This window comes from Anas platyrhynchos, chromosome 1, assembly GCF_047663525.1.
Source record: "Anas platyrhynchos isolate ZD024472 breed Pekin duck chromosome 1, IASCAAS_PekinDuck_T2T, whole genome shotgun sequence".
NCBI classification, from domain to species: domain Eukaryota; kingdom Metazoa; phylum Chordata; class Aves; order Anseriformes; family Anatidae; genus Anas; species Anas platyrhynchos.
In genome coordinates, this window is record NC_092587.1 from 54,427,208 (window position 1) to 54,449,285 (window position 22,078).

Below are 22,078 nucleotides of genomic sequence, written 5' to 3' on the forward strand. Positions count from 1 at the left end.
CCTTTGCTGGGGGACAGAGCAGGGACGTGAATTCTCATCAGCCATCGCTTCCCAGCTGGGGCTGCACTCAGCTGCCCCCGGGAGATTAAATGTGGCTGTGGCCATCACCTTTCCAGAGGATTCAGGTGATGTTTTCCTCCTTCCATCTGAAAAACACCTGGCTGCCCGCAGACATTTAGTGCTGGGGGACGAAACCCTGCAGCTCAAAACATTTTGGCACGTCCAACGCATGCTGAGCACCCTCCTGCAACACCGATGGCACCTGGGTGGATTCGTGCCACCAGCCCGGGACACGCAGGCATCATCGGGAAAAGAAAAGGGGAACGTGTAGGGGACTCTGGCCTCTCGGTGACACCCTGACCGGGTGAAGCACCCTGCGTTTTCTGAGCGGGAAATGGAGCGCCGTTGCTGGCTGCCTGCACGTAGGCACTCGGGCGCGGGGAGATAAGGCCCCATCTGGTTTTATTTTGCATCCAAGCTCAAAACCGCCAGCAGCACCCGGGCTCGCCCGCCAAGCGGAGAAAACAAGAGAGGTGGCGGTGGGGAGGGGGGGGGGGGTTGCCAAGAGCATCTCCCAGCCCCGCTCCTTCCCCGCGGAGCCTCCAAAAAAGAGGCGGCGGTTATCAGGGCGGCGCAGCGCCTGGGCAGGGAGGAGGACAAAAGGCTTCACCTTGCTGGAGCCAGCTGGAAATGGGCTGTCTTATCGGAGCACATCACCCGCGCACCTCCTGCAGCTGGCGGGGACGCGGCCTCTCCGCTGTACACGGGGGACCCCAGCCCTTCATCCCGGCCGGGTCCCTAATTTTTAGCAAGACAAAAACAAGGGAAGGTCGTAGGGGTGGTCGCAGTTCTTTGGGGTCCTCCACGGGCAAATTCTGGCCAAGAAAATCCCAAAGGTCCCTGAAGCACCCCTGATGGTGAGAGCATCCCTCGCACCCTGCCCTGGTGCACCAGCATGTCCTTAACGGGCCGGAGCAGCTCTGGAGCTGGAGGTGTCATGGAAATGGTGCAGAGGCCGATGCTGCACGTTTCCAGCATTAAATCGGCTTTGGGGATTGGGAAACATCCCTCTATCACAAACCTCCGGGTTAGGAGCCTGGCAGGGGAATCTTCCAGTAATCCCAACGTCTTCATCCTCCTCCTCCTCCTCCCTCCCCGTGCCTCGTCTGACCAACCCCCTCGGGATTTCTGCACGTCCAGCCCAGGACTTCTTCTTAAATGGTCAAAGCACGCACGTTGTGGATGTGCTGCAGTCCCCTCGGTACAAACCCACACCTCGCAGGGCCGGGGCTGTTCTTTAACAGCATCCAGGCACAGCAGGGGGAGCACGCAGCGAACCCATCCCGGCGAAATTTAATTCAGCCCGCGCTCCCCTTTTCAAAGGGGCTCGAAACACACAGAAAAAAAACGTACAGGCTGCCAAGCCCGCCAACATTTCGGCTGCCCGGCCCTCCCGTGCCCCTGCGGCCGGGCGATAGCGCTGTGGGGCCGATGTGGGGCCGGTATCGCCCCGCCACACACTGCACCGTGGGGTGACGGGGCTGATCGGCAGCGCCCACACATTTTGGCGCAATGCTTTTATCACGGGCAGCAGCCCCCAGCCAGGAAAAGAAATAAAAAATAAAAAAAAAACAAACACAAAACCCCAAACCCAAACAAACACAGATAGCGAGCGCCTGGGGAAGGGGGTGGCCGGCCAGTTGCATCACCCGTGGGTGGTTAGGACCATGCAGCCTGAATTCAGCCACAGGGGATGTGCAGGGGTGTTTATTCCTAAAAACATATGTGTAATGCTTTTGCCCTCCTAATTTGGTTCCTACAAATCCCTAACATCAAGGTGGACATCCACAGCCTGGAGGCTCTCGCCTTCCCAGCTCTGGCCACATGTGCCAAACTCATCCCATCTTTCAGCCGGCATTTTGGGCACGATCGGAGCCAGGTCCCACATCCCACCATCATTTCTCTCAGAAATTATTGGACTGGTGTCACGATGCAGATTATTCCCCCCCAAACCCAAATTCAGAGCAGACAGCCGGATAGCTGCTTTGCATGGCTTCCCTCAGCCTCCGTGCCGGCCCCAAAATCAAAAATTGTCTCCGCTTTTTGTCCCGAGCCCTCCCCTCATGGAACATGTTTTTCATCAGCAAAATGGAAAGATTTTATTAAGTTAAGAAGTGAAGGGCACGGCCGAGCAGCAGCTCCCACCTCGGGGCTGGCTGCACAACACGGCAGCAGCTCCTCTGCCCCAAAAAAAAACAGGGGGGGGCTCTCCCCGTCCCAAGGGAGGGTGGGCAGGGAGGTGCCAGGGGGTTGAGGCTCTGCCAAGGCAGAACCGAAGGACAGTCACTGAGAGCTTGATCACGCAGCCTCGTGCCAAGGTCTCCTCTTTCAAAGTCCCGGGCGAGCGCAGCTGCGGCCCCGTCGGCTCCCTCCTATGGCTTTGGGTGTCTTCTCCCCAGGGGAGCAGTGTCCTCGCTGTAGGACCCCGTAGGGCCACGGGGATGGGGGGAAGAGAGGGCACAAAAAGTGCCAACGGTGGCTGCATGGCCGGGAGAAACGGGGCTGGGGAGAGGGGGGAGAGATTCTCTTATTTTCCTCAGGTCAGAAAGCACTGGTGATGTCAAAGCTTTCCCCCCTCCTCTTCCCCTTCTTCCCGGGGGAAGACAAAAATTCCTCTATAAAATATAATTTTCACATATAAAATCCCGAAGAAGGTGCATGTTAGGAGCCAGTCCAAACGACGTGCTCAGATACGCAGGCGAGAGGGGCTTGAAGGGCTTCATCGAAAGCTTCAGGAGGGGCGTGAGGGGAGGCTGGCCGGGGAGGGGGGACGTCGTGCCAAGGTGATAACGGATGGGATTCAACCTCCCCCTCCCCACGAGTGAGGAACGGAGCAAATTAAAAACAAGAATAGATAAACAAACGAAGAACAGACCTGGAGAGAGAGAGAGAAGGAGATAAAATTAAAAAAAAAAAAAAAAAGAGGGGAGCAAGAGGAACCTGCCAGCCAAGGGGGGGACGTGGCAGCTCCCCGGCGCTCACCGTTACTCGCTGACGCTGTTGCCCAGCGATTCCTTCTCCTGCAGGGCCGCCATGGCCAGGCGCAGGTGCTCCTTCAGCTGCTCGATCTCCCGCTCCGAGCGCACCTTGATGTGATTCAGCTCGGCGTAGACGTCCTGGTATTTCCCTGAGGCAAATCTCTTGTCCTGCCGGGAGAGGGGGGGAAGAGTCGGCAAACCCTGGCGCCGGTATTGGGGTGGCGAGGCGAGGCCAGTGGGAGAAAGGCCAGCAGGTGGAGGAGGAACCAGCCCAAGATCTGAAGCTCAGCAGCAATTTTATAGCAGTATTTAACAGCCAAGGTTGGAAGGGACCTCGAAAAATCATCAGGTCCAATATTTTTTGGGAAAAGGGAGCCTAGATGAGATTTTATTGAGCACCCTGTCCAACCACGTCTTGAAAACCTCCAGTTTTTGGGAACTCCACCACAGCCTTGGGGAGGCTGTTCCAGTAATTCATCGTTTTCACCATAAAATGTAATTTTTTCTCAAGGTGAAACATCTCCCGGCGCGGCCCTAGCAAGCAGGGGAAGGAGGCTCCAGGCAGCACCCACCTTCTGCATCATCTGCAGCTCCTCCCGGAGGCACTGCACCTCCTTCTTCACGTACTGCAGCTCGTTCTCCTTCACCCGGAGCAGCACCTGGGCCGGGGAGAGAGGAGCCAGAGGTGACTCAAGGCAGGGGGAAGCAGAGAGCCGCAGGATGACCGCTGCCCTGGGCGGGCGCAAGCGCGGCGCTGGGAGAGGAAGGAAGAGGGAAATGATGCGAGGTGCCCCAGGAGAGGCACAGAGGGGAAGCTTGCGCACCTCCTTCCTGCACGGCTCCTGGCCGCCCCGTAGTTCCCCTCCGAGCCCAAATCTCTTTCAGGGTTTGACCCTGCCAGCCCCGTACCTCCAGCTCACAGGAGCTGCGCTCGTTGTTCTGGGAGCGGTCCCCGGAGCAGCGCGAGGAGATGAAGCTCCGCAGCTTCCCGATCTCGTCCGAGAGGCGGGTCTGCAGCTCCTGCGGGCAAGCCCCGAGAAAATAGTGGAAGAATATGACCCAAAAGGGGGAGTTTTAGCAGCCAGGTTAGATTGGGGCAGCCCCCAGGGGAAGGAAGATGCTCCATGGGCAGGGGAAGCCCCTCTCTTGCCTGGTTCTTCCGCAGGAGCTGCTTCCCCTCTTGCTGGCAGCGCTGCAGCGTCTGCTCCCGCTCCTCCGCTTTCTCCGTCAGCTGCCCGATCTCCAGGCACTTCTGGGAGTACTGCTCCGACAGCACCTGCAGCTCCCGCTTCAGGGAGTCCACGTCCAACCTGCCAAAGAGGCGCCGGGGTCATTGCTGTCCTCGTCATCGGCATCGCCTGCCCCCGTGCCACGGACTGGCTCTTCCCAAAGCCTCCGTCGTGGCTTTGCCACACCGCTCCGTGCGGCTCCAGGCTTCACCCTCCACCCTCCCAACACGAGGATGGGGCTCCTGGGAGCTTCGAGTCATGCAGGAGAAGTGCAGGAGCTTTGCGTAATACAGGCAGATATGAGCTGATAGGGAAAACACGCCAGGAATAGCGAGAGCTCTGCTAGTTCTGGGTGGCCAGGCACCTCCTTATGCCTCTGTGGATCAATCCTGCCTTGCTGGCACCAAGCAGGGGATAAAGCTCTCTGCCATATAGCTGGTTTTATGGCAGCGAGCCTGGCTGTCACCCACCGCCCCTGGAGAGGCAGACACTGGAGGCTACAGCCTCAGATGGGTGCGATAAGACCAGCATGGGGCTCGGCGAGGGCAGCAGCCCTGAGTGAGGGGAGCAGGAGAGGAGATTTCTTACTGGTGCTGCTTCTGGAGGGCATCCGAGCTGGAGCCGCACTGCTGAAAGCTTCGTGTCCTGCCCAGCTCCTTGTTCATCTCCTCCCGGTGGGCTTTCTTCAGTGCTTCGATGGCTGCAGGGAGGGACAACGGGGGATCAGGCTCTGCCTGCTCAGCACATCTGGGGAAACCAACCCGGGGAGCTGACCGAGCTATTACAGACTCGGATCTCCTTCTGCAGTTCCTCCTCCTTCCCTTCTGCTCCTCCACTTCCCAAGGCCACCCGAAACAGCCGCTCCTACCCGCTGCCGTGGCCGCAGCCTCCTCTGCCAGGAGCCGCTCCTTCTCCTGCCGCAGCCGCTCCAGCTCCCGCTGGTGGTGCCTCTGGAGCTCCTCCATCACCTGCTGGTGGGACGACTCCATCTCGGCCAGGCTGCGCTCGCAGGCCTCCTGCCAGGCCGGGGAAAGGACAAGAAACAGGAGGAGTGAGGGGCTTGGAGGTGCCAGGCTGGTATCACTCGGCAAACCTTACTCCAGCCCAGGGCCAGAGATCACTTCCCGGGATGGTTTGTCCCTCCTGAAAGAGAGGTGCTGCTTTTGGTGCCAAACACACCGAGAGATCGAACATCTCTGGCTGGAGGAGGTTAACAGCTGGAACCACGTCCCGCTATTTGCCTTTTAAATGAAGCAGCGACCCCAGAATCGATGGAAACTGAGCCTCTTCTTCGGAAAAGTGACACCTCCCAGTGCCACATGACTTGGCTGGGCGCTGTTAAAAAGCCCTGGCTCTGTTTGAGACCTTCCCACCCAGTTTGCTTTCCTTTCTGCTGGCCCTGAGCTGCAGGACAGCTCTCTCAGCACCCAGCACCGTGGATAACTGATATTACAAGAAAAACCCAAGCAGGACATTCCCCTCTCAGCCCCCAAGGCCTGGGAAGGATGTTTTTGCCACCTAACCATGCCAGAACATCATTTTTAGGAAGCCCTCGCATCCCCCAGCTTGCTGCCCCCAGTTCCTTCCCCTGGCACTAAGGGAAATGCTTTTAGGGCTTGCCACACACACACCAGCCTTTCTCTAATTACCATTGATTACAGCTGAGCCCCGTTAGGGTCACCGAGGCAACCCAACGATTAGCAATACCTGCTTGGCAGCAAGTCCCGGGCCGTGGCATTTCCCATTTCAGGGCTTACCTGAGAGATGTACCCCCGGGGCACGTGGCTGTCCCCCTGGGGTTTTGTCGCCTCGTTTTTGGCTCGGCAGGACTCCAGCTGCGCCCGCAGCGACTGGACCTGTGCCAGGGAGGGGAGAGAGAGAGGTGCTGAGCCCAGGGAGGAGGTGGCAGCCTGGAAAGAGCAGCGCGGGGAAGCCAGCAAGGAGGGGAGGAGGTGGACACGCTCTCCTCCAGAGGCAGATTTGTGTTTGAGGATGCTTAGCTCCGACAGACACACACGCTGCTCTTCCCCAGAGCTCAGAGGTGAAGCTCAAAAAGGAGGCAGCAAAAACCAAACGCAGAACTGCACCAAAAGGCAGCTCCGTGCAAGCCATGCCACCGGCGTGGGTGGCCTCGCTCCTCTGCGGAGTCTCCTGCTGCCAGGGAGGCACAAAGCCCCAGGGCATGCACTGTAAGAAGCCAACTTTCCGAGAGGACAGATGCTCTCACCTCCTTTCTCAGCGCCTCGTTGAGGTCTCCGCCTTGGTTTCCCTTGCCCTGGTTCAGCAGCGCTGTCAGGGGCACCCGCCGCGAGTCCTTCAAGGGCAGGCGTTCCAGCTCCAGCCACTTCTTCTCTATCTCCTCGTTCAGCCGAGCCCGCTGCTCCTCCGAAAGCGGGCTGGGGGGCAGATCCGGCTCCCCAGCCTTGCGGGATGAGTCCCCCCCCAGCCCGTCAGCGTTGGGCACCCCGCTGTCGGGGCTCTCGAACCACCTGCGCCTCTCCTCCGAGCGGAGAGCCAGATCCCGCTCCAGATCCTCGTGGTGCTTGGGGGCTCGCTCCGAGCCCCTCAAGCTGCCTCTCGTCCTCGGCGGGGAGCCCTGGCTGGGGGGGTCCTGCTGCAAGGGGGACAGTTCCACGTAGTCGAAGGCATGGCGCTGCCCGTCTGCCTTCCAGGGGCTGCTCTTGGTGCTCCCCTCGGAGCCCGGCCGCTGCTGTTGCTGCTGCTGCTCCTCTGCCCGCAGCGAGCCCCTGGCCGGGACGCAGTTGCGCAGCGCGTTCTCCTTGTTGCAGTCGGAGAGCCTGGAAGCAGAGTGGTGGCACGTGAGGGAAGAGAGGCGCAGCGTGGGGACGGGCAGACGGCCCCCATGCGCGCGCTGCCGGCCGAAACCCACAGCTCGGGTTTTGCTCAACCCAGCCTTGCGAAAAAACAAACAAAAAAAACACACCGAGAGGTTTCGTCACGCTGCTTGGCAGCTCTGGCTGCGTGCGTGGGTGAGAGGCTCTCCCCACGGGGTGCAGAGGATCTGCCCCGAGCCCCAGCCGTGCCAGACTCCAGCATGGAAAGGGGAAGGGGACCTGATGCCAGGCAGCTCTTACTTGGTGACATCCGGGGCGCTGACGGGGCGCACGTTCTTCCTCAGCGCCTCGATCCAGTTGCGCCGGATGCCCGAGGTCATCGCCGACAGCGTGAAGATGGCATCCTTCGTCTGCAGCGGGGACAGGACGGAGGCTCTGTCGCTGCTCACCAGAGGCACGGGCAGCTCCTGCTGGTCTCCCAGGACCGCCAGGCGCCTGCTCGCGCTGCGTCAGCTCGCCGAGAGCTTTATAAAAAACCCCACAGCCCCTCTCTGTCCGCCTGCTGCACCCATTAGGGATGCCACCCTATATCTTGGGCTCCTGGGGATGCACAGAGGGGTGATATTGGACACATGATCTTTGTGGGGAAGCCTCTTTCACACCCCTCATGAGACCATATCCAAGCAAAGGCAAACATGAGCCACCACAGGGTGACTCTGGGTGCCGGGCATGTCACCAACTACCCTGGCACGAGGTTTGCACGGCCCAAATCTCCGCATCAAAGGCATGGATGGCAAGGGAGCAGCCGTTCCCAGCCAGCAAACCCCCCGTGCCTGCAGGGCACTCACGTGGATCTGGAAGCCGTAGTTGCGCTGCACCGCGAATTCCGTCACATCCGTGCAGGAGCGGAGATCGATTTCGCCATCGAGGTCATCGGCCTGAAAGCACAGCCGCCCCCCGGGGTATAAATGCAAGCCTGGCTCCGAAAAAGCCCCAGCCACCTGCCTGCACCCTAAAGAAAGTGTGAGCCACCTCTGTAAAGCGTGAGCCACCTCTGCTCTGCGGGAGGAGGAAGATTTGGAGAGCATCAGAGCAGCCCCTCTTTTCACTCCCCACCACGACAACCCCCCCAAGGGCTTTTTAGGATGAACGATGGACCAGGATGAGGTCTCAGAGAGACACCGGCCACCCCTGGCTCCTTTCACAAGGAGGGGACGCTCTCCCTCGCGTGGGCACGAGGTGGCCAGGCCAGCGGTGGCGTCCCTCTCCCCCTCACCACGTGGACGAGACCAGGAAAGCACAGAGGGTTCGGGAACCGCTGCCAGCGCTCACCTCCTCGGCGTTGGAGTCCCTGTAATACCTCAGGCTCGAGTCGGTCAGCACGAACCAGTGCTTCTTCCACTGCCAGCGGGCCGGGCAGGGGGAGGGAGGGGAAAAGACAGGAGGGAAACGGATAGACGGTTACCCAGGGAAGCACAGGAACAGGGAGGGACGTGCTGCTCCGCGACCTCGCAGCCTCTGCCCCCTTCTCCGGTTCCCTTCCAACTCCCCCTCGCACCCCTCGGCTCCCAGCTGGGGTTTCCCACAGCGGGAGAGACCGAAACGGGAGGGGAAGGAAAAAAACACTGCTTGCACGGGGACCACGACCAACAGGGCTGGGGAAGAGGCGGGATGCAGGTGGGGCTTACCTCTCCTGGCTCGTCCAGGATGGACATCCATCCCTTCTTGAAATTGAGGAGATCTGGCTGGAGGAGAGAGGAGAAAGCAGAGGGTTACTGTGTGCTGGAAGGGATGGGATCAGAGTCCCCAGAGGGGGAAGAAGGAGCGGGAAGAGCCCCGCAAGGCTTTTAGGAAACGCGTGGGGGTTTAGGACCCAGTGGCGGAGGAGGACGGGATTTAGCTCTCAGCAGCAGGCAATCATTCCTGTAAGAGGAAACAGGAGATAAGAGTGAAAAAAAAAAATAAAAAATTAAAGGAAAATATGCGGCAGGGAGGTTTCCACAAGGTGCCTTGGAGGTATTTACTCTGAGATAAGCCAGGGAGGCAGGGGCGAGGGGAAGGGAACGCCGGACAGGCCGGGGCTGGAGAAGGAAGGGAAGGAGCGGACACACCTCACCCCAAACCCAGGCACCCATCCGTGCCCCACAGCTACATCCTGCCCGCTTATTAAAGACACGAGCGGCTCCTCTCCTCCCGCAGAGCCTTCCCTTGCCCCACGGCTGCAGAGGATGAGGACAAGGGGAGTTTCACCCAGCTTAGTGCCTGTTAAAATAAAGTTTTGCCCCCCTCTGCCTGCTCCTAACCTCACGCCAGCGGGACGGCATCCCAAGCAGTTTCTCTCCCCGCAGCAGCGCCGTGCCGGAGAGCTGACTCAGGGCAAGCGCTCTGCCCAGCTTCGCCCTCGGCCCAACAGGCTGCAGCCGCTCCTCCTCCCGACTCCAGCAGCCCCGGGAGGAGCTGCACCAGCAAATAACTCAGCCCAGAGCCTCTTCTTCTTCTTCCAGGACAGGGAGAGGAGGCGATGAGCAGTGTGCTGGTGGCTGCGCACCGAGGGGGCCGGGCGCATCCCTTCGGCCGCTCCCCCGGACCCCGTCGTTGGTGGTTGCCGCCCTGGGAAAGCGCTCTGAAAATTAATTCCTTCCCTGTATTTGTGGCTCCACCCTGCTCGCCGTTATCCCTTTCCAATCCAGTGACTTCAGCCCTGGCTCCGGACTGGGAGCGGCAGGAGGGAAGGAAAGGAGGCGAAGCGCTCGGTGCGGCCGCCCCTCCCGGCACGCACGTGTGCGGGGCAGGGGAGGCAGGCAGGAGCGCTGTGGTTGCTCCTTTTTCCATTTGGGAAAGTGGTTTTGGGGTCAGCTGTAGGGTGGGCTCCATGTCCTGGGGGCCAGGAGGCAGCTCGGCTCAGGGGTGGAAGAAAAATGGGCCAAGAGAGGGAGCAAAAGGACTCCCAAGGGGCTTCTGTGCAGGTCAGCGAGGGCTGAGATATCAATGATTTACCACGCCAGGGCATTAATTGCTGAAATAATGAGTCTGGTGTGTAACAATGGGAAAACAAACTGCAAAAAAGATCAGGCCAGCCCTGCCAGAGCCCCTGCCAAGGCTCGCTGCCCTATTACTGCCCCGCATGCATTACCAGGGCCAGCAAATCCCCGCCACAGGCTTCCCCCGAGCACGTGAATGTCACCGGGCAGAACGGGCCCTTTTTTCCCTGCCAGCCTCAGCTCTGCAGCCACCCTGGCAGTGTTTTTGCCGTAGCAGGGCTGGCAGCACGGGACAGGCCACCGGTGGCTGCAGAAAGTGTGTAAAACCATTTATATCCCCCTCTCTCCACGACCAAATCCAGCTTCGTCCGCTGGAGCAGAGAGCTCGGGAGATGAGCAGAGAGCAGAGCAGGGCTCGGACTGAATCCTACACAGCACCGAGTGGCTGGGGACACGGGGGACATTCAGAGGGACTGGGTTACAGCCCGGCAGGTTGCAGAGCCAGCCGAGGAGGGGATAGCAGGGTTGTGCTAACAGCCGGCAAGCATCTGAAGAATGTAAACACCCAAGAAGGGAAGGGGCTGGGGTGGGAGCGGAGGAATCGCCGCCGGGTGGTACAAGGGAGCCGGAGCCCGGGGGGAGAAACGGAGGAGAAGAGAAGGCAACGGAGCGAGGGAGATGAAGCTGAAGGAGGAGAAGGACAGGAGGACCTCTCCTCGGCGTGGTGGAGCCCTGGAGGGCAGAAACCCCCGAGCTGACGGGGAGGGGGTGGCCGGTCAGGTGCGCTGCCTCCACCGCCAGCCCCGCGCCTCCTGCTCCTTTTGGGACCGCAGGCCCCGGAGCAACACTTCCCTGACCACGGCGGCTGGAAGGAGGGACCTCTGGAGGTCACCTCTGAGTGACCAGTGTCCTCTGGAGGTGCACCCCCAGGTCACCCAGTGCTCCTTCCTCTCGCCTCCTCCTCGCCACGGGGCTGGCAGCGGGGGCTTCTCGGCCTCCCCGCCAGCGCGCTTCCTCCGAAAAAAAAAAAGAAAAAGGGAACTCGCTCCGCCAGGAAAGGGCCGCAGGCCAGAAGACAAAGCTAAACCGCTCCGGCTCTGCTCAACAAAACCCCTCTGGGGCCGGAGGGGTTCGCAGCCCAGCCTGCCACCCGTGGGTGTCCCCCCCGGTGTCGCTCCCCGTCCCCTTGCCACTGGCGTGGCGAGCGTCAGCCGCTCGCGCGCCCACCGGGGTGCCCTCCGCCTGTCCCCACGCGTGGGGGGCTGCCCCTAAAGCTGCTCCATCGCCAGCCAGGAGGGGACGGAGGGCAAGCCAAGAGGGGTGACGGGGTGAAGACGGTGGTGGCGAGGCCTGAGCCGAAGCGGGGGGACCCCCGGTGCCGGACTCACCGTCATGGCTGGGGCGCGGCGGGCGCGGGCGCTGGCAGCCAGGGTGGCGGGGTGGCTTCAGAGGCCGGGTGGTTCCCGTAGCCCCACCATGCCTGCCTGAGCTTTTTTTCCTCTTTTTTTTTTTATGAAAAAAAAAAAAAAAGTTTTTCCTCCCACCCGAAACTTCCTGGGAGGACCCAGCCGGGCCAATGGGAGCCGCCCCGCAGCGCGCAGCCAATGGAGCCGGCGGGGCGGGTGAGGCCAGTGGGGCCCCCACGGAAGGACAAGCTGTGGGGCTCTTGGGGTGACACCGGGACCCCCGCTTCACAGCACCCTTTGTGCCCCAAAAGGCCCCGCTGCCAGCAGGAGATAGGGGAAGGAAGGCAGCTCGGCGAGGGGGTCAGGCCCAGGCACGCCGCTCGCCCCCCCTCCAGCCTCGCCAAGCGGCTCCGTGCCTCAGTTTTCCCATCTGGGGAATGGGCACAGGGTTGGGGTGTGACCCCCGCCGTCCCACGGGGTGTGACAGCGAGCCCCGTGCCCTGGAGGTGACAGGGAAGGTGCCCACTTGGTGTGTGCTGAGCCCCCCCAACCCCAGTCCCAGGCTTTGCCCCCTACCTTGTTGCGTCTCTCACCGGCATTGGGGGCTTGGTGCTGGCTTCCCGAGGAGCTTTGTGCTGGGAAGGCGCCTCCACCCAGCTGGGGCTGCGGGGAGAGAAGGCGAGAGGTAAAAGCAAGGGGGTTTCATCACCTCCTCGCTTCCCCAGACCCCGCTGTCGCCCTCCCAGCGCGGGGCAGGAGGAAGCACCCCAGTGCCAGGAGGGCGGCGCCGCTCCTCACACCCTGGGGAAAAGGGGATGCTGGAGGGGCAGGAAGGCTGCGTGTGGACGTGTGTGTGTGTGTGTGCAGCTCAATTCTGCCCTGGCCAGGGAGAAAAGCTGCAAATGAGGTCAGCTCCCTGCTCCGTGCAGGCAAAGATGCTCGCTGGTTTTACCCCTGGCAGCAGGGTCACCCCCCCAGCTCCGGCTCCTGGCTGTGTTTTCACTCCCCTGCCGTACTCACGTGGTAAATAGGAAGCTTCTTGCTCCCCCAGTCGCTTTCCAAAGGCTTTTCGGGGTTGTTTGAGTCCTGGGTGCGCTCAGGCACCTTCCAGTCATCTTCCAGCTGCTGCACTGGACTCTCGGGCCTTCTCCAGCTGTCATCCGGCCGCGGCCACACATCTAGACATCTCCCGGGGCTTCTCCAGTCCTTTTCCAGCTGGTGCATCAAATCCACGTGGCACAGGGGCTTCTCCTGGAGCTTCGAGTCCTTCTCTGGCTTCAGAGCTTGCTGGCCATCTCCACGGCCCTTCCAGTCCTGCTCCAGCGGGCGCGTCGGGCTCGTGGGGCGCAGCGGCTTCCCTCGGCCTCTCCACTCACCGTCCGTGCCCTTCCCGGGGAGGGGAGGCTGCAGTTTTTCCCGCAGGCTCTGCCAGCCACATTCGGGCTGTTTCCCGGAGCCCCTGGCGTGCAGAGGTTCCCCTGGGTTCCCCCATCTCCTCTCTGCCCCCCGTGCTGGGCCAGCTGGGGAGATCTCCTTTTGGCTTTTCCACGCGCTCTCCGTCCGTCCCAGGGGACTCGTGCACCGTGGGGGCCCTGCCCGGCCCAGCCTGACGCTATCCGAGCCCTTCCCAAAACTTGGGGGGCGCAGGGAATCCCCCAGGCTCTTCCTCTCCGCTGTTTTCCCCACGCTGCCAGCCTGCCAGGCAGCTCGGCCCCTCTCCGTTTGGCTCCTCCAGTCTTTCTCCGAGCGCTGGGGAGGGCTCGCGGCCCTCCCTGCCCTCTGCTCCGACCTAAAATTGGGGCTGGGGGAGCGCGGGCTGCTGCTGCCCCTCTCCAGCTGCCGAGTGGGGCTCGAGGAGTCCCTTGGCTTCCTCCAGTCCCTCTCCGCCCGTGGGGATGGGCACACGGAGCGCAAGGGGGTCCTGGTCCTCTCCGGGAGCCGAGCCGGGCTGGGGGAGCGCCGGAGCTCTTTGGGGTCTCTGCTGCGCTGCTCGGGGTGCCAGGAGAGCCGCTGGCCCTAGGGGACAGAGAGCAAAGAGTCCTCTTGGGATGGAAAATACACTCGGGAGGGACAGTGGGGAGGGAGATAAGGTGGGATGAGGGTTGGTTGGGTCATAACAAGAGGCACTGCAGCCATCGCACCCCCATGCGCAGAGGCAGCCTGCAGCAAGGAGAAACCTCTCAAATAGGGGAAAAAAAAGTGGCAGGAACAAGCAGCCAGGACTCACCTCCCTGGGCAGGCTGGGGCTGGACTGCCTGCGACCTAGGCGGCCTTTGCTGGGTGGCAGCGGGGTCTTCCCATCCAGCCTCTCCACGCGGCCCTCCTCCAGCGCCTGGAAAGCCTCCAGCGTCTCCGATTTCCTGCGGGCACGAGGAGCCGGGCTCCAGCCCCGCACATCCCCAGCTGGGGACGCCCCGATCGCTTTTGGGGACACCCCAGAAGCCTCCCCACTCCTTTCTCACCTGCGCTCGCAGCCGAATATCCTCTCCACCTCCACCCGGCCGGGGCTGAGGGTGCGGGAGCCGCAGCGCTCGGCGGCGTCCCCGCGGCCGAGGCGCTTGGGTTTGGGCAGGTCCGCCAGCACCGTGTACTCCTGCCGCTCCAACCCGCGCCTCCCCTCCGTGCCCGCGCCGCCGGGGTGCCCGTGGGGCTCCCCGGGACGGGAGGAGGACGCCAGGAGCCTGCCGGGGGTCAGAGAGGAGCCACGGCCGCGAGGTGATGGCGAAGGAGCCCGGGGAAGGTCGGGTTTGGGGTGATCCAGGGAGAAACGGCAGCTCCCCGTGCGGGGTTTTGCCCGGCTCTCCTCGGGCTTCTGGCTGGCGGGACCTCGGGCTGGGATGGGGAGAAGGGGGTTAACACCAAGAGGTGCCGGCTCACAGGCTCCAGGCCTTAAACATTTAGGATTCCTGGATCAAAAACCTCCTAGGAGCAGGCTCTGCCATATCTAGAGACCCGCCGGCAACTTCAGGCACCCCCAAGCAGGGAGCAAGCCAGAAGCAGGGTGTAGGACAGGGGCAAACGGAGCATACCTGCTTTCAGCGGGCAGATTTCTTTCCTACAGCTCGGGGCCTCTGTCCTCACCCAGGATCCAGAGGGAAGGGGCTGAGCCCACCTGGGTCTGTCTGCCTGTGGCGCCCGCGCCTCGTCCTTGCGGCTCCCGTGGCTCATGGCGTCCCGTTTGCCCGATCCCAAGGAGCTGTCCCACAGCCTGGTCATTTCCCAGTCCTGGGAGACAAGACAGGGCAGGTCTCTGCAGTGGGGGCAGCAAGCTTGCGGGCTGGAAGGAGGCAAAGAGGGGTTACAGCCCAGAGCTGCTGGTGAAACGGGACCGGGAGAGGAGCAGAAGGTGGGCTCAGCCCCAAATCGGCTGGCAGGGCAGGGAGTGAGGCAGGAAAACCCACACAGGGGAACCCAGCAGTGAATTTGGGGACAGAGCCTGCTTTGCGGGATGAAGGAGCTCCTGAACGTGCCCGGCAGAGGTGGTGACAAGGTGACGAGGGGCTGGGGACACCGGCACACCCCACACCACGACGCCTGTCTCACCTTGGCGAGCGCAGAGCCGCCTTCGGCACAGCTTTGGGGTTCGGTGCCGGTTTCTCCATGCTCGCCCTCGGCTCCGGGGCTGAGCGGGGGCCGTGCCCTGCCCTGCTGCCAGCTGTGGAGCGGGGAGAGAGGACAGCCGGCGGTCAGCAGAGCTCGGGGACGGCCACCAGCACCTGGGGCAGCCCAGAGGAACCCGTGCGGAGGGGATCGCTCAGCCCTATTGTCGCGCCCGACGTCCCCCTGCTCCTGTGGCTTGGCTCCCCTCTCCCCGCAGTGCTCCGAGGGGCTTTATTCGAGCGGGGTGGCTGCTGGTGGCACTCACCGTGCCGCCCCGTCGGCTCGGCCCACGCAGACGTACACCTCGCAGCGGGGTGCTACGATGCGGACGGCGTCCCAGGGCCCCCCCGGCTCTGCCTCGGGGCCGCCGCTGCGCCCTGCCACCTCCACGGCATGCTCCTGCGGGGAAGAGGAGGATGCAGTGGTGCCGGCGCCGTGATGAAGATGAGGAGGAAGAAAAACACAGCTCCTACGAGAAACACCTTGCTTCTTCCACCTCCTCCGCCAGCAGGCTGGTTTTGGAGGCTCGCACGTGGATGCGGGCTCAGGGTACCCCCCCCTCGCCACCCAGACAGCCCCAGGAGAGGACACCGCGCCCCGAAAGAGGAGGATTTCCCCCAGGAAAGGTTGCAAAACCCCAGCCCCTGCACCTCGGCGTCTCCCCCTCTGGTTACCTGCAGGGCCGAGGGTGCCCGCGCCGCCCTCCCTCCAGCATCTCGCCCGCGCCGGGATTCGCTCAGAGGCGGCTCTGAGCAGGCAGAGGGCTGCAGTAACCTTAGAGGGCCCACGAGCAGGGGTAGAGGGCACGAAAGGGAGCGGGAGGCTCATTACTATTTCATGATCCCAGGCCGGTCGCTCCGGGAGGGCAGCGAACAACACGAAACCCTCCGCGAACATGAAACCAGCCGACGTCTGCTCGGGTGCAGCTTGCCGCAGCCAGGCGGCTCGTGCGGAAGGACCGGCTTAGGACTGAGGCATCCGGAGCCCCAAATCCCATGAGATTTACCCCTTTCCACCTAAATTCTGGGAACAGCTCTGCCGGGAGCGTATTTTAGGTGGGGTGGGCTGCGGATGCCAAGCAGAAGCTCACCTGGTCAGCGTGCCGGTGAGCCCCTGCGGCGCGCAAACAGTGCTGGCACAGGCTCCCGGCGAATATGTTGGCCTCGAAACCGGCACAGGGCACGTCATCCAGCGACCGCCGCATCACCCATAGCGGGGACGAGGACGCCGTTGCTGCCAGGCTGTGGGGGAAGAGGAGGAAGGGATGGTAGAGCGCTCAGCTCCCCCCGTCAAGGCTCTCAGGCTCCTGTGGAAGCGCAAACGTTACCCGCAGGCTGCAGTTTGCTGCTGTCGGCTGGCAAGGCTGGAGCCCAAGGGCAGCCAGCTGCGAGGCCATCAGCACGAGCCGCGTAATTGCACATAATAAAAGGGTGTGCTCCAGCCGAGGCCTTTTTTAGCAGGGGGCACCGCTCTGCGCCCTCAAACGGCTGCTGACACAGCCGGTTTGGGAGTCCCCGAGGACACAAGGCTCAGGTCCTACTCTTTTCTTTGCAGAAAGTTGTCTTTTCCTTGACCAGACGCGAGCCTAGGCACTCGCCTGCGAGGGAAGCAGCAGGAACCAGCCCAGCATCGCCACCCACCCCTGCCCAGGTGTCACTGCCTGGTGGGCAAAGCATCGCTCCCACACCCCATGGGGCGCTTGGGGCCTGCTGCCGGGGTCACGCTGCGCCCCCAGGGCCTCTGACACGCGTGCATGCAGCCAGGCAGCCGCACACGCCGCTCCCAGTTGCTCCCAGTAGCTCCCAGTTGCTCCCAGTGCCCCCAGTACCTCGACTCCCCCACGGCTCCCAGCGCCTCGCTGCCCGCCGAGCTCCCCTGTGAATGAAGCCGGCCGTGGGAACTGCGGGCAGCGAGGCCACGCCCCCTCCCCTCTCATTGGCCGCCGCTCGACAGCTATTTGAATACCGCCCCCTGATTGGCTGGCTGGTGGCGCGCCGGCGCCACGTGTACGGGCACCCACGTGGCGGCGGCAGCGGGCGGGCGATCGACCCGGGCCGGGCCGGGCTCGGTAGCCCCGGGGCTACGGCTCGCCCCCGGGCCTCGGTCCCTGGCCCCCCCCCGCCGCTCCCCTGCCTGGGCCTCGCTTGGCCTGCCCTCAGTTGCTCCTGCTGCAGTTACTTCTGTGCCCAGTAGTAAAAAAAAATCAAGTTTTATTCAAAAAAATAAATAAATCTCAATTTTGCTCCATTAATTCCCCCAAATTCTCGCCTCTTTCCCCAAAACTTTTCTCCCTGGTTCCTTTCTAGAGGCACCTGATACAGCCTGGAGCTTGATATGCTGCTGAGGAGCAAGCACAGAGCAACAATTAACACACTGCAGCTCCATCTGTGCGCTGAGCTCCAGCTCTTCCGCCCCCCTCTGCCCTTTTTGCCTCCCCACCTGCTTTTGATCCTCTCTAATCCCCGTTATATTTTTGTGTGGAACTCACAGGCTGGTCTGAACCGTGATGTGTCTGGCAAATGCTTAACTCACCAGCTCGTGAGGTATCCCGCATCCCTCCCCCAAGGCAGCCCAGTCCCACCCCATAACAGAGACACGGGGCCGGGGAGGAGCCAGGAATTCACGTTACAAAATCAAGCTTGGATCGATCAGCTGGAGAAATCAATACCGCAGCCAACAACACTGGTGGGTAACTCCGTGTAGGATTGCATGGCTCTATTTTTTTCATATACTTTGTGAAAACAGCTTCCAGGAGGACCTGGAAACTTCCAGAGCGTGAAGAAGCTGTTGGAAATTTCAGCTGACGCTTGAGAAAGGCTCGGAAGTTATCAGGGTCGGGGAAACCAGCAAACTAAAAAGGCGACTCTCCCAAATCACCTGGCAGTAAAACAACATTTCAACATACACCGAGGTCCCCAGAAGAAGGACAACTGCCCTGAGGTACAGGGCAGCCTCTGCTGCTCCCATCCCAGAGAGGGGCACACATACGCAGCAAGGGCATTAAAGGATTTCATGCCCCTCTGAGCTATCGGGATTGGGATCGGCGCAGTCAGCAGGCAAGGGAATGAGCCTGCTCTGGCATGTTCTGTGTTACCACAGAACGCCTCCAGCAAGAGGAATCATCTACCCCCTTCTCAGCTGGTACTGGCATGAGCACAGCTGCTGTTAGACTTCAAGTCATGTTTTTAGCAAGATTATTTCATAAAGATTTACGCAGGAAGTTAATAAATTTCACGTGGGACAGCTACCCCTAAAATAAATAAAAATACAAGTATCCCCGAATTCCAGTGTGGCACTGGAGAAGAAACACACGAGACAAGAAAATTCCACGTCTTCATGGAAGAAGGATTTACTGTACAGCAGAAACACCGAGGCACTGGTGCTTGAGTGGGAAAACTCCCAGTTTTCTGAGTGGGAAAACCTCCCAGTTTCACAAGCTGCCCTGGTGGTGTGCCTGCTGCGCTCAGTGCTAGATCCCCTCCTTTGATAAAAACCAAGCATCAGCTCTGGAAGGGGAGGCTCGAGGACAGAAGGGTTCTGCCAAACAGAGAATCTGACCTCCAACACAAGTTTTTAGAGACTTCAGGGCAGATATTTAGTTGGAGATGCCGCAGGAATAAACAGGAAGAGCATCTAGCGCCCCAGACCAGCACTCAGGTGAGAGAAGGGCTGCACTGGGCTCACTGCTGGTCCGAGCTGAGCAACCAAGGTCCTTCCCCATGGTGAAGAAGCCAAAAAGAGCAGCAGGTCAGATGCAGAAAACTGTCCCAGCTGCTGCTCTGAGCACCAGGTTCTCCGTTAATCCTGGTCGCGGCCCATTTTGCCCGTCAGCCTCCGTCGCTGACTCTTGGTGGTTCGCCTCATGGCGGGTTTCTGGATTTTCTGGTGTGGGCCCTGCCCGCGCTGGGGTCGCTTTCCTTTTGTTTTTTTCTTGCTGTGCATGTGCAGCGTGGCGGTAAGAGCAGAGATCCTGGGCAGGGCAAGAAAAGAAAAATATCTGGGGACCAAAGTCTGCAGGAGCAAGGCAACACCACGATAATAGCAGGACAACCCTGCGGGCCAACTGCATGCCCCAGGGGAACTCCACTGTGCCAGGCATCGTCCTGAGAGGGCAGAAAACTTGCAATCTGCAAGTACAGTAGCAACTAAAACGAGCTTTTTGAGCAGAGGGCAGCCCAGCCATCAGAGGGTTAAGTCATTCTCCGCAACCCCAAAGCAGCTGTAAAGCCTGGATACTCAAAAATGTGGAGAATGCCAAAGCTTTAAGCTTTAGGGTCATTTGACCTTCATCCTAGGTACAAATTCTGTTCCCTGCAACACACCCTTCCCTGCGTTATCTGACAAGGAGGAGGACAAGACAAACAGTTCAGGGCAAAGCCCACCCTGCAACGCATCCTCCTCCTGCTGCTGTCATCAGAGATGAATGCGATAGGAAGTGTCCCAGGCGGGCTTGTGCTCTGCCAGTGCCCTCTGCTGGCTCCTGCCCACCGGCACCCTAAAAGCACAGCATCCCCTCCGGCACCAAGATCCTCCTGGACCAGTTCACAGAGCCTAGCAGCAAGAAGTTGAATGAATTTATACGTACTTTTCAGACAGGAGGGGGTTTCTGGACTTCTTGGGCACTGTTATTGTAGGCTTTTTCACTACTTCTTCTCCCTTCTCTTCTCCTGAACCATCATTTTTTCCCTTAAAAAGGAAAAAACAGCAACAAAAAAAAATTCTATTAAAACAGGCAGTCTCATTATACCAGTGTTTCTGCTGTCTTCTTGATTTCATCCAGTTTTGTGAAACATCAGGTTACAGATCAAGACTTTAAATCTTAGACAACTATAATTGTTCAAGTCTCAAGGTTTCTTATTGTGGCCCTACAAATAGGGACAACCAGTAAGGAGTCCCACATCATTCCACCCCAAGAACCAACTTCAGCATGATCTTAATGGCCACACAATTGAAGTCTAACCTATGAAGTGAAGGTTTCAGCTTTTTCTTCCTTAAAATACTAAAACTTCCTTAGGTAGATTTTCATTTCAGAAGATGCCCTCAGAAATATAAAAGGTTAACTGCTCAATACATATAGTTGGCCAGAGATTAAACCCAGCCACAAAGATCAAAAGGGTCATGTCAACTTGTGCTACAAAGCCTTTATGAAACAAACATGAGATCTCAGATAGTATCTGTTCTGAAAATAGAAATGACCACAACCAGAATCAAATGTTTTCTTTATGTGTGGTCCAAGCATAGGATCATGGAGAGCAAAACCCATCCTCACCCTAGCAGGAATTTTTCCTGGACAGGTCACAGGAAAAACACGGAGGACAGTCCATGCAATAAAGCCTATATTCTTTCACTGCTTGTGTTGTACCTGCTTTGAAAATACTATGTTCTCCCCATCCACCTCTGTGGCAGCTTCTACTAACATAAGATTAGTTAGTAAAGGACTCCAGGGTGATTTGGAGTGATCAAGTACAACACTTCTCCACAAACACCGGACCACTAAAGAGGAAGAAATGTGAAAATTATCAATTTCCTTTTTCATCCATGCTCCCAGCCAGCTTCAAGTCTTTTGGCCATTCCTACCTAGTCAGCCCCAAGAACGTTTAAGGCTGATACTATGAGAGAGGCAGCAAGTGGCTGTACCTCAGGGGTGGTCAGTCCCAGCTGGCGTGCACCTGAGAGGTCCAGGTCACTGATGGTGGTCACCGTTACGATGTGGTTTGGGTGGTCGATGTTCACTGACTCCGTCCGTGAGGTTACCAAGTGCTCCAGCTCATCATACTCTTCTGGGGAGACAAACAAATAAAATAAAATAAATAAAACACAACACAATGCAAAGCACTCAGCTTTCCACAAGGTACAGACACATTCCTGAGCATCACACCGGAGGGTCAGACCCACACAGACTGCTGCCCAGCCTCTTGAGGGGATATAAGAGGAGTGAGGTGCCATCCCTGAGGGGCAGCACTACTACTCCAGCTGTGATTGCCCTGCCACAGAGGCAGATCCCCTAGCTCTCTGGCATGTTTGGTGCCCCTCCAGTTCCTCACGGGCTCCTCTGACCCCCACCCTGCTGTGAGGGAGCCCCAAATCCTGTCACCACAGAGCACGTACCCAGCGCCTCCTCCCTCTCGCTCAGCATCTTCAGGTACTCCTTGTGCCGCTGAGGGAGGAAAACAAGTCACTGCAGCACCCCTGCTACACCAAATACCCGTCCCATCCCAATTCCTCGCTCAGGAGAACCTTTTTTTCCCCAAAAGTAACACAGTGGGAACCCGAGGATGCCTGCCCCCCAGCCGGGGCTCCCTCTGCCACGGCGGGGGGGGGCTTCTCCTCAGAGGGCTGGGGGGTGCTGTACCTCCTCCTTCATCTTCCTCTGCTCCTCCTTCAGTTTCCTCTTGATCTCCTCCAGGGCCACCTTCCTCCTCTCCACCTTCCGTTTGTGGAAGCCGGTCAGGTACTCCCTGCAAGAGAGGAAACCTTCAGCTTCCAGCGCCCCCCCCCCCCTGCCCCGGGGAACCCCCCCAGCACTCCCGCCCGCTCCCACCTCCGTTTCTCCTCATCAAAAGTCACCACCAGCCGTGAAGCCGCTCCCCCGGGCCCCTTCTTCTTCTTTTTCTTCCGACCCATGGCTGCCCCACGCGGTTTCCTCTTCTTCTTCTTTCCCTGCCCGCCCCTTCCGTCGCCTCCCGGCCATGAGGGGCGGCGCGGCGCGACATGGCGGGGGCGTCCCCCCCGCCCGGCCCGGCCCCGCCCGCCATTTTGTGGCTGCGCCGCCGCCTGTGATGGGGGCGAGCTGTGGGGACCCTTCTGTGTGTCCCCTCGTTGTGTCCTTGCACTTTTCTTTCCCCTGAAGTGGGAGCAGGAGAGTTCTTGCTCGCAGTGTTTCACTTCCATGTGTCTATAATAAAAAGTCTGAACGGATTTCAAGGTGCCTTCGTTGTTTGGTGTAAGCTCCTCTTAGCCTTGGGGAGGTGAGCGTGAGGATGGGTCTCGGCTCTGAGGCTGAGCCTCCAGGATGCAGGACCTGTCCAA

General features: G+C 60.0%; 2 protein-coding genes across 5 annotated transcripts; both read right to left on the bottom strand.

Annotated features, from left to right (window-relative positions):
* Positions 1 to 2,133: 2,133 nt before the first annotated feature.
* TRIOBP (TRIO and F-actin binding protein) lies at positions 2,134 to 16,943 on the bottom strand. Of its 4 annotated transcripts, none has more exons than XM_072037700.1 (22): positions 16,878 to 16,943; positions 16,140 to 16,290; positions 15,315 to 15,518; positions 14,993 to 15,104; positions 14,479 to 14,674; positions 13,912 to 14,281; positions 13,677 to 13,809; positions 12,470 to 13,465; positions 12,026 to 12,112; positions 8,751 to 8,807; positions 8,395 to 8,463; positions 7,911 to 8,000; positions 7,363 to 7,472; positions 6,495 to 7,065; positions 6,025 to 6,123; positions 5,136 to 5,283; positions 4,856 to 4,967; positions 4,189 to 4,348; positions 3,948 to 4,058; positions 3,611 to 3,697; positions 3,043 to 3,206; positions 2,134 to 2,562 (listed from the first exon to the last, which is right to left on the bottom strand). In XM_072037700.1, the coding sequence occupies exons 2-21, from the start codon at positions 16,235 to 16,237 to the stop codon at positions 3,045 to 3,047; spliced, it is 3,972 nt and encodes a 1,323-aa protein (XP_071893801.1). In that variant the 5' UTR covers positions 16,238 to 16,290; positions 16,878 to 16,943; the 3' UTR covers positions 2,134 to 2,562; positions 3,043 to 3,044. The 4 variants fall into 4 exon arrangements, with proteins under 4 accessions (XP_071893801.1, XP_038043127.2, XP_038043128.2 ...); XM_038187199.2 differs by having other exon boundaries at positions 2,134 to 2,935; positions 16,878 to 16,898; XM_038187200.2 differs by having other exon boundaries at positions 2,134 to 2,935; positions 15,315 to 15,448; positions 16,878 to 16,897.
* Positions 16,944 to 18,373: 1,430 nt separating this feature from the next.
* NOL12 (nucleolar protein 12) lies at positions 18,374 to 21,749 on the bottom strand. Its single transcript, XM_027450437.3, has 6 exons — positions 21,591 to 21,749; positions 21,402 to 21,507; positions 21,158 to 21,206; positions 20,687 to 20,829; positions 19,635 to 19,735; positions 18,374 to 19,019 (listed from the first exon to the last, which is right to left on the bottom strand). The coding sequence occupies exons 1-6, from the start codon at positions 21,671 to 21,673 to the stop codon at positions 18,848 to 18,850; spliced, it is 654 nt and encodes a 217-aa protein (XP_027306238.2). The 5' UTR covers positions 21,674 to 21,749; the 3' UTR covers positions 18,374 to 18,847.
* Positions 21,750 to 22,078: the final 329 nt, after the last annotated feature.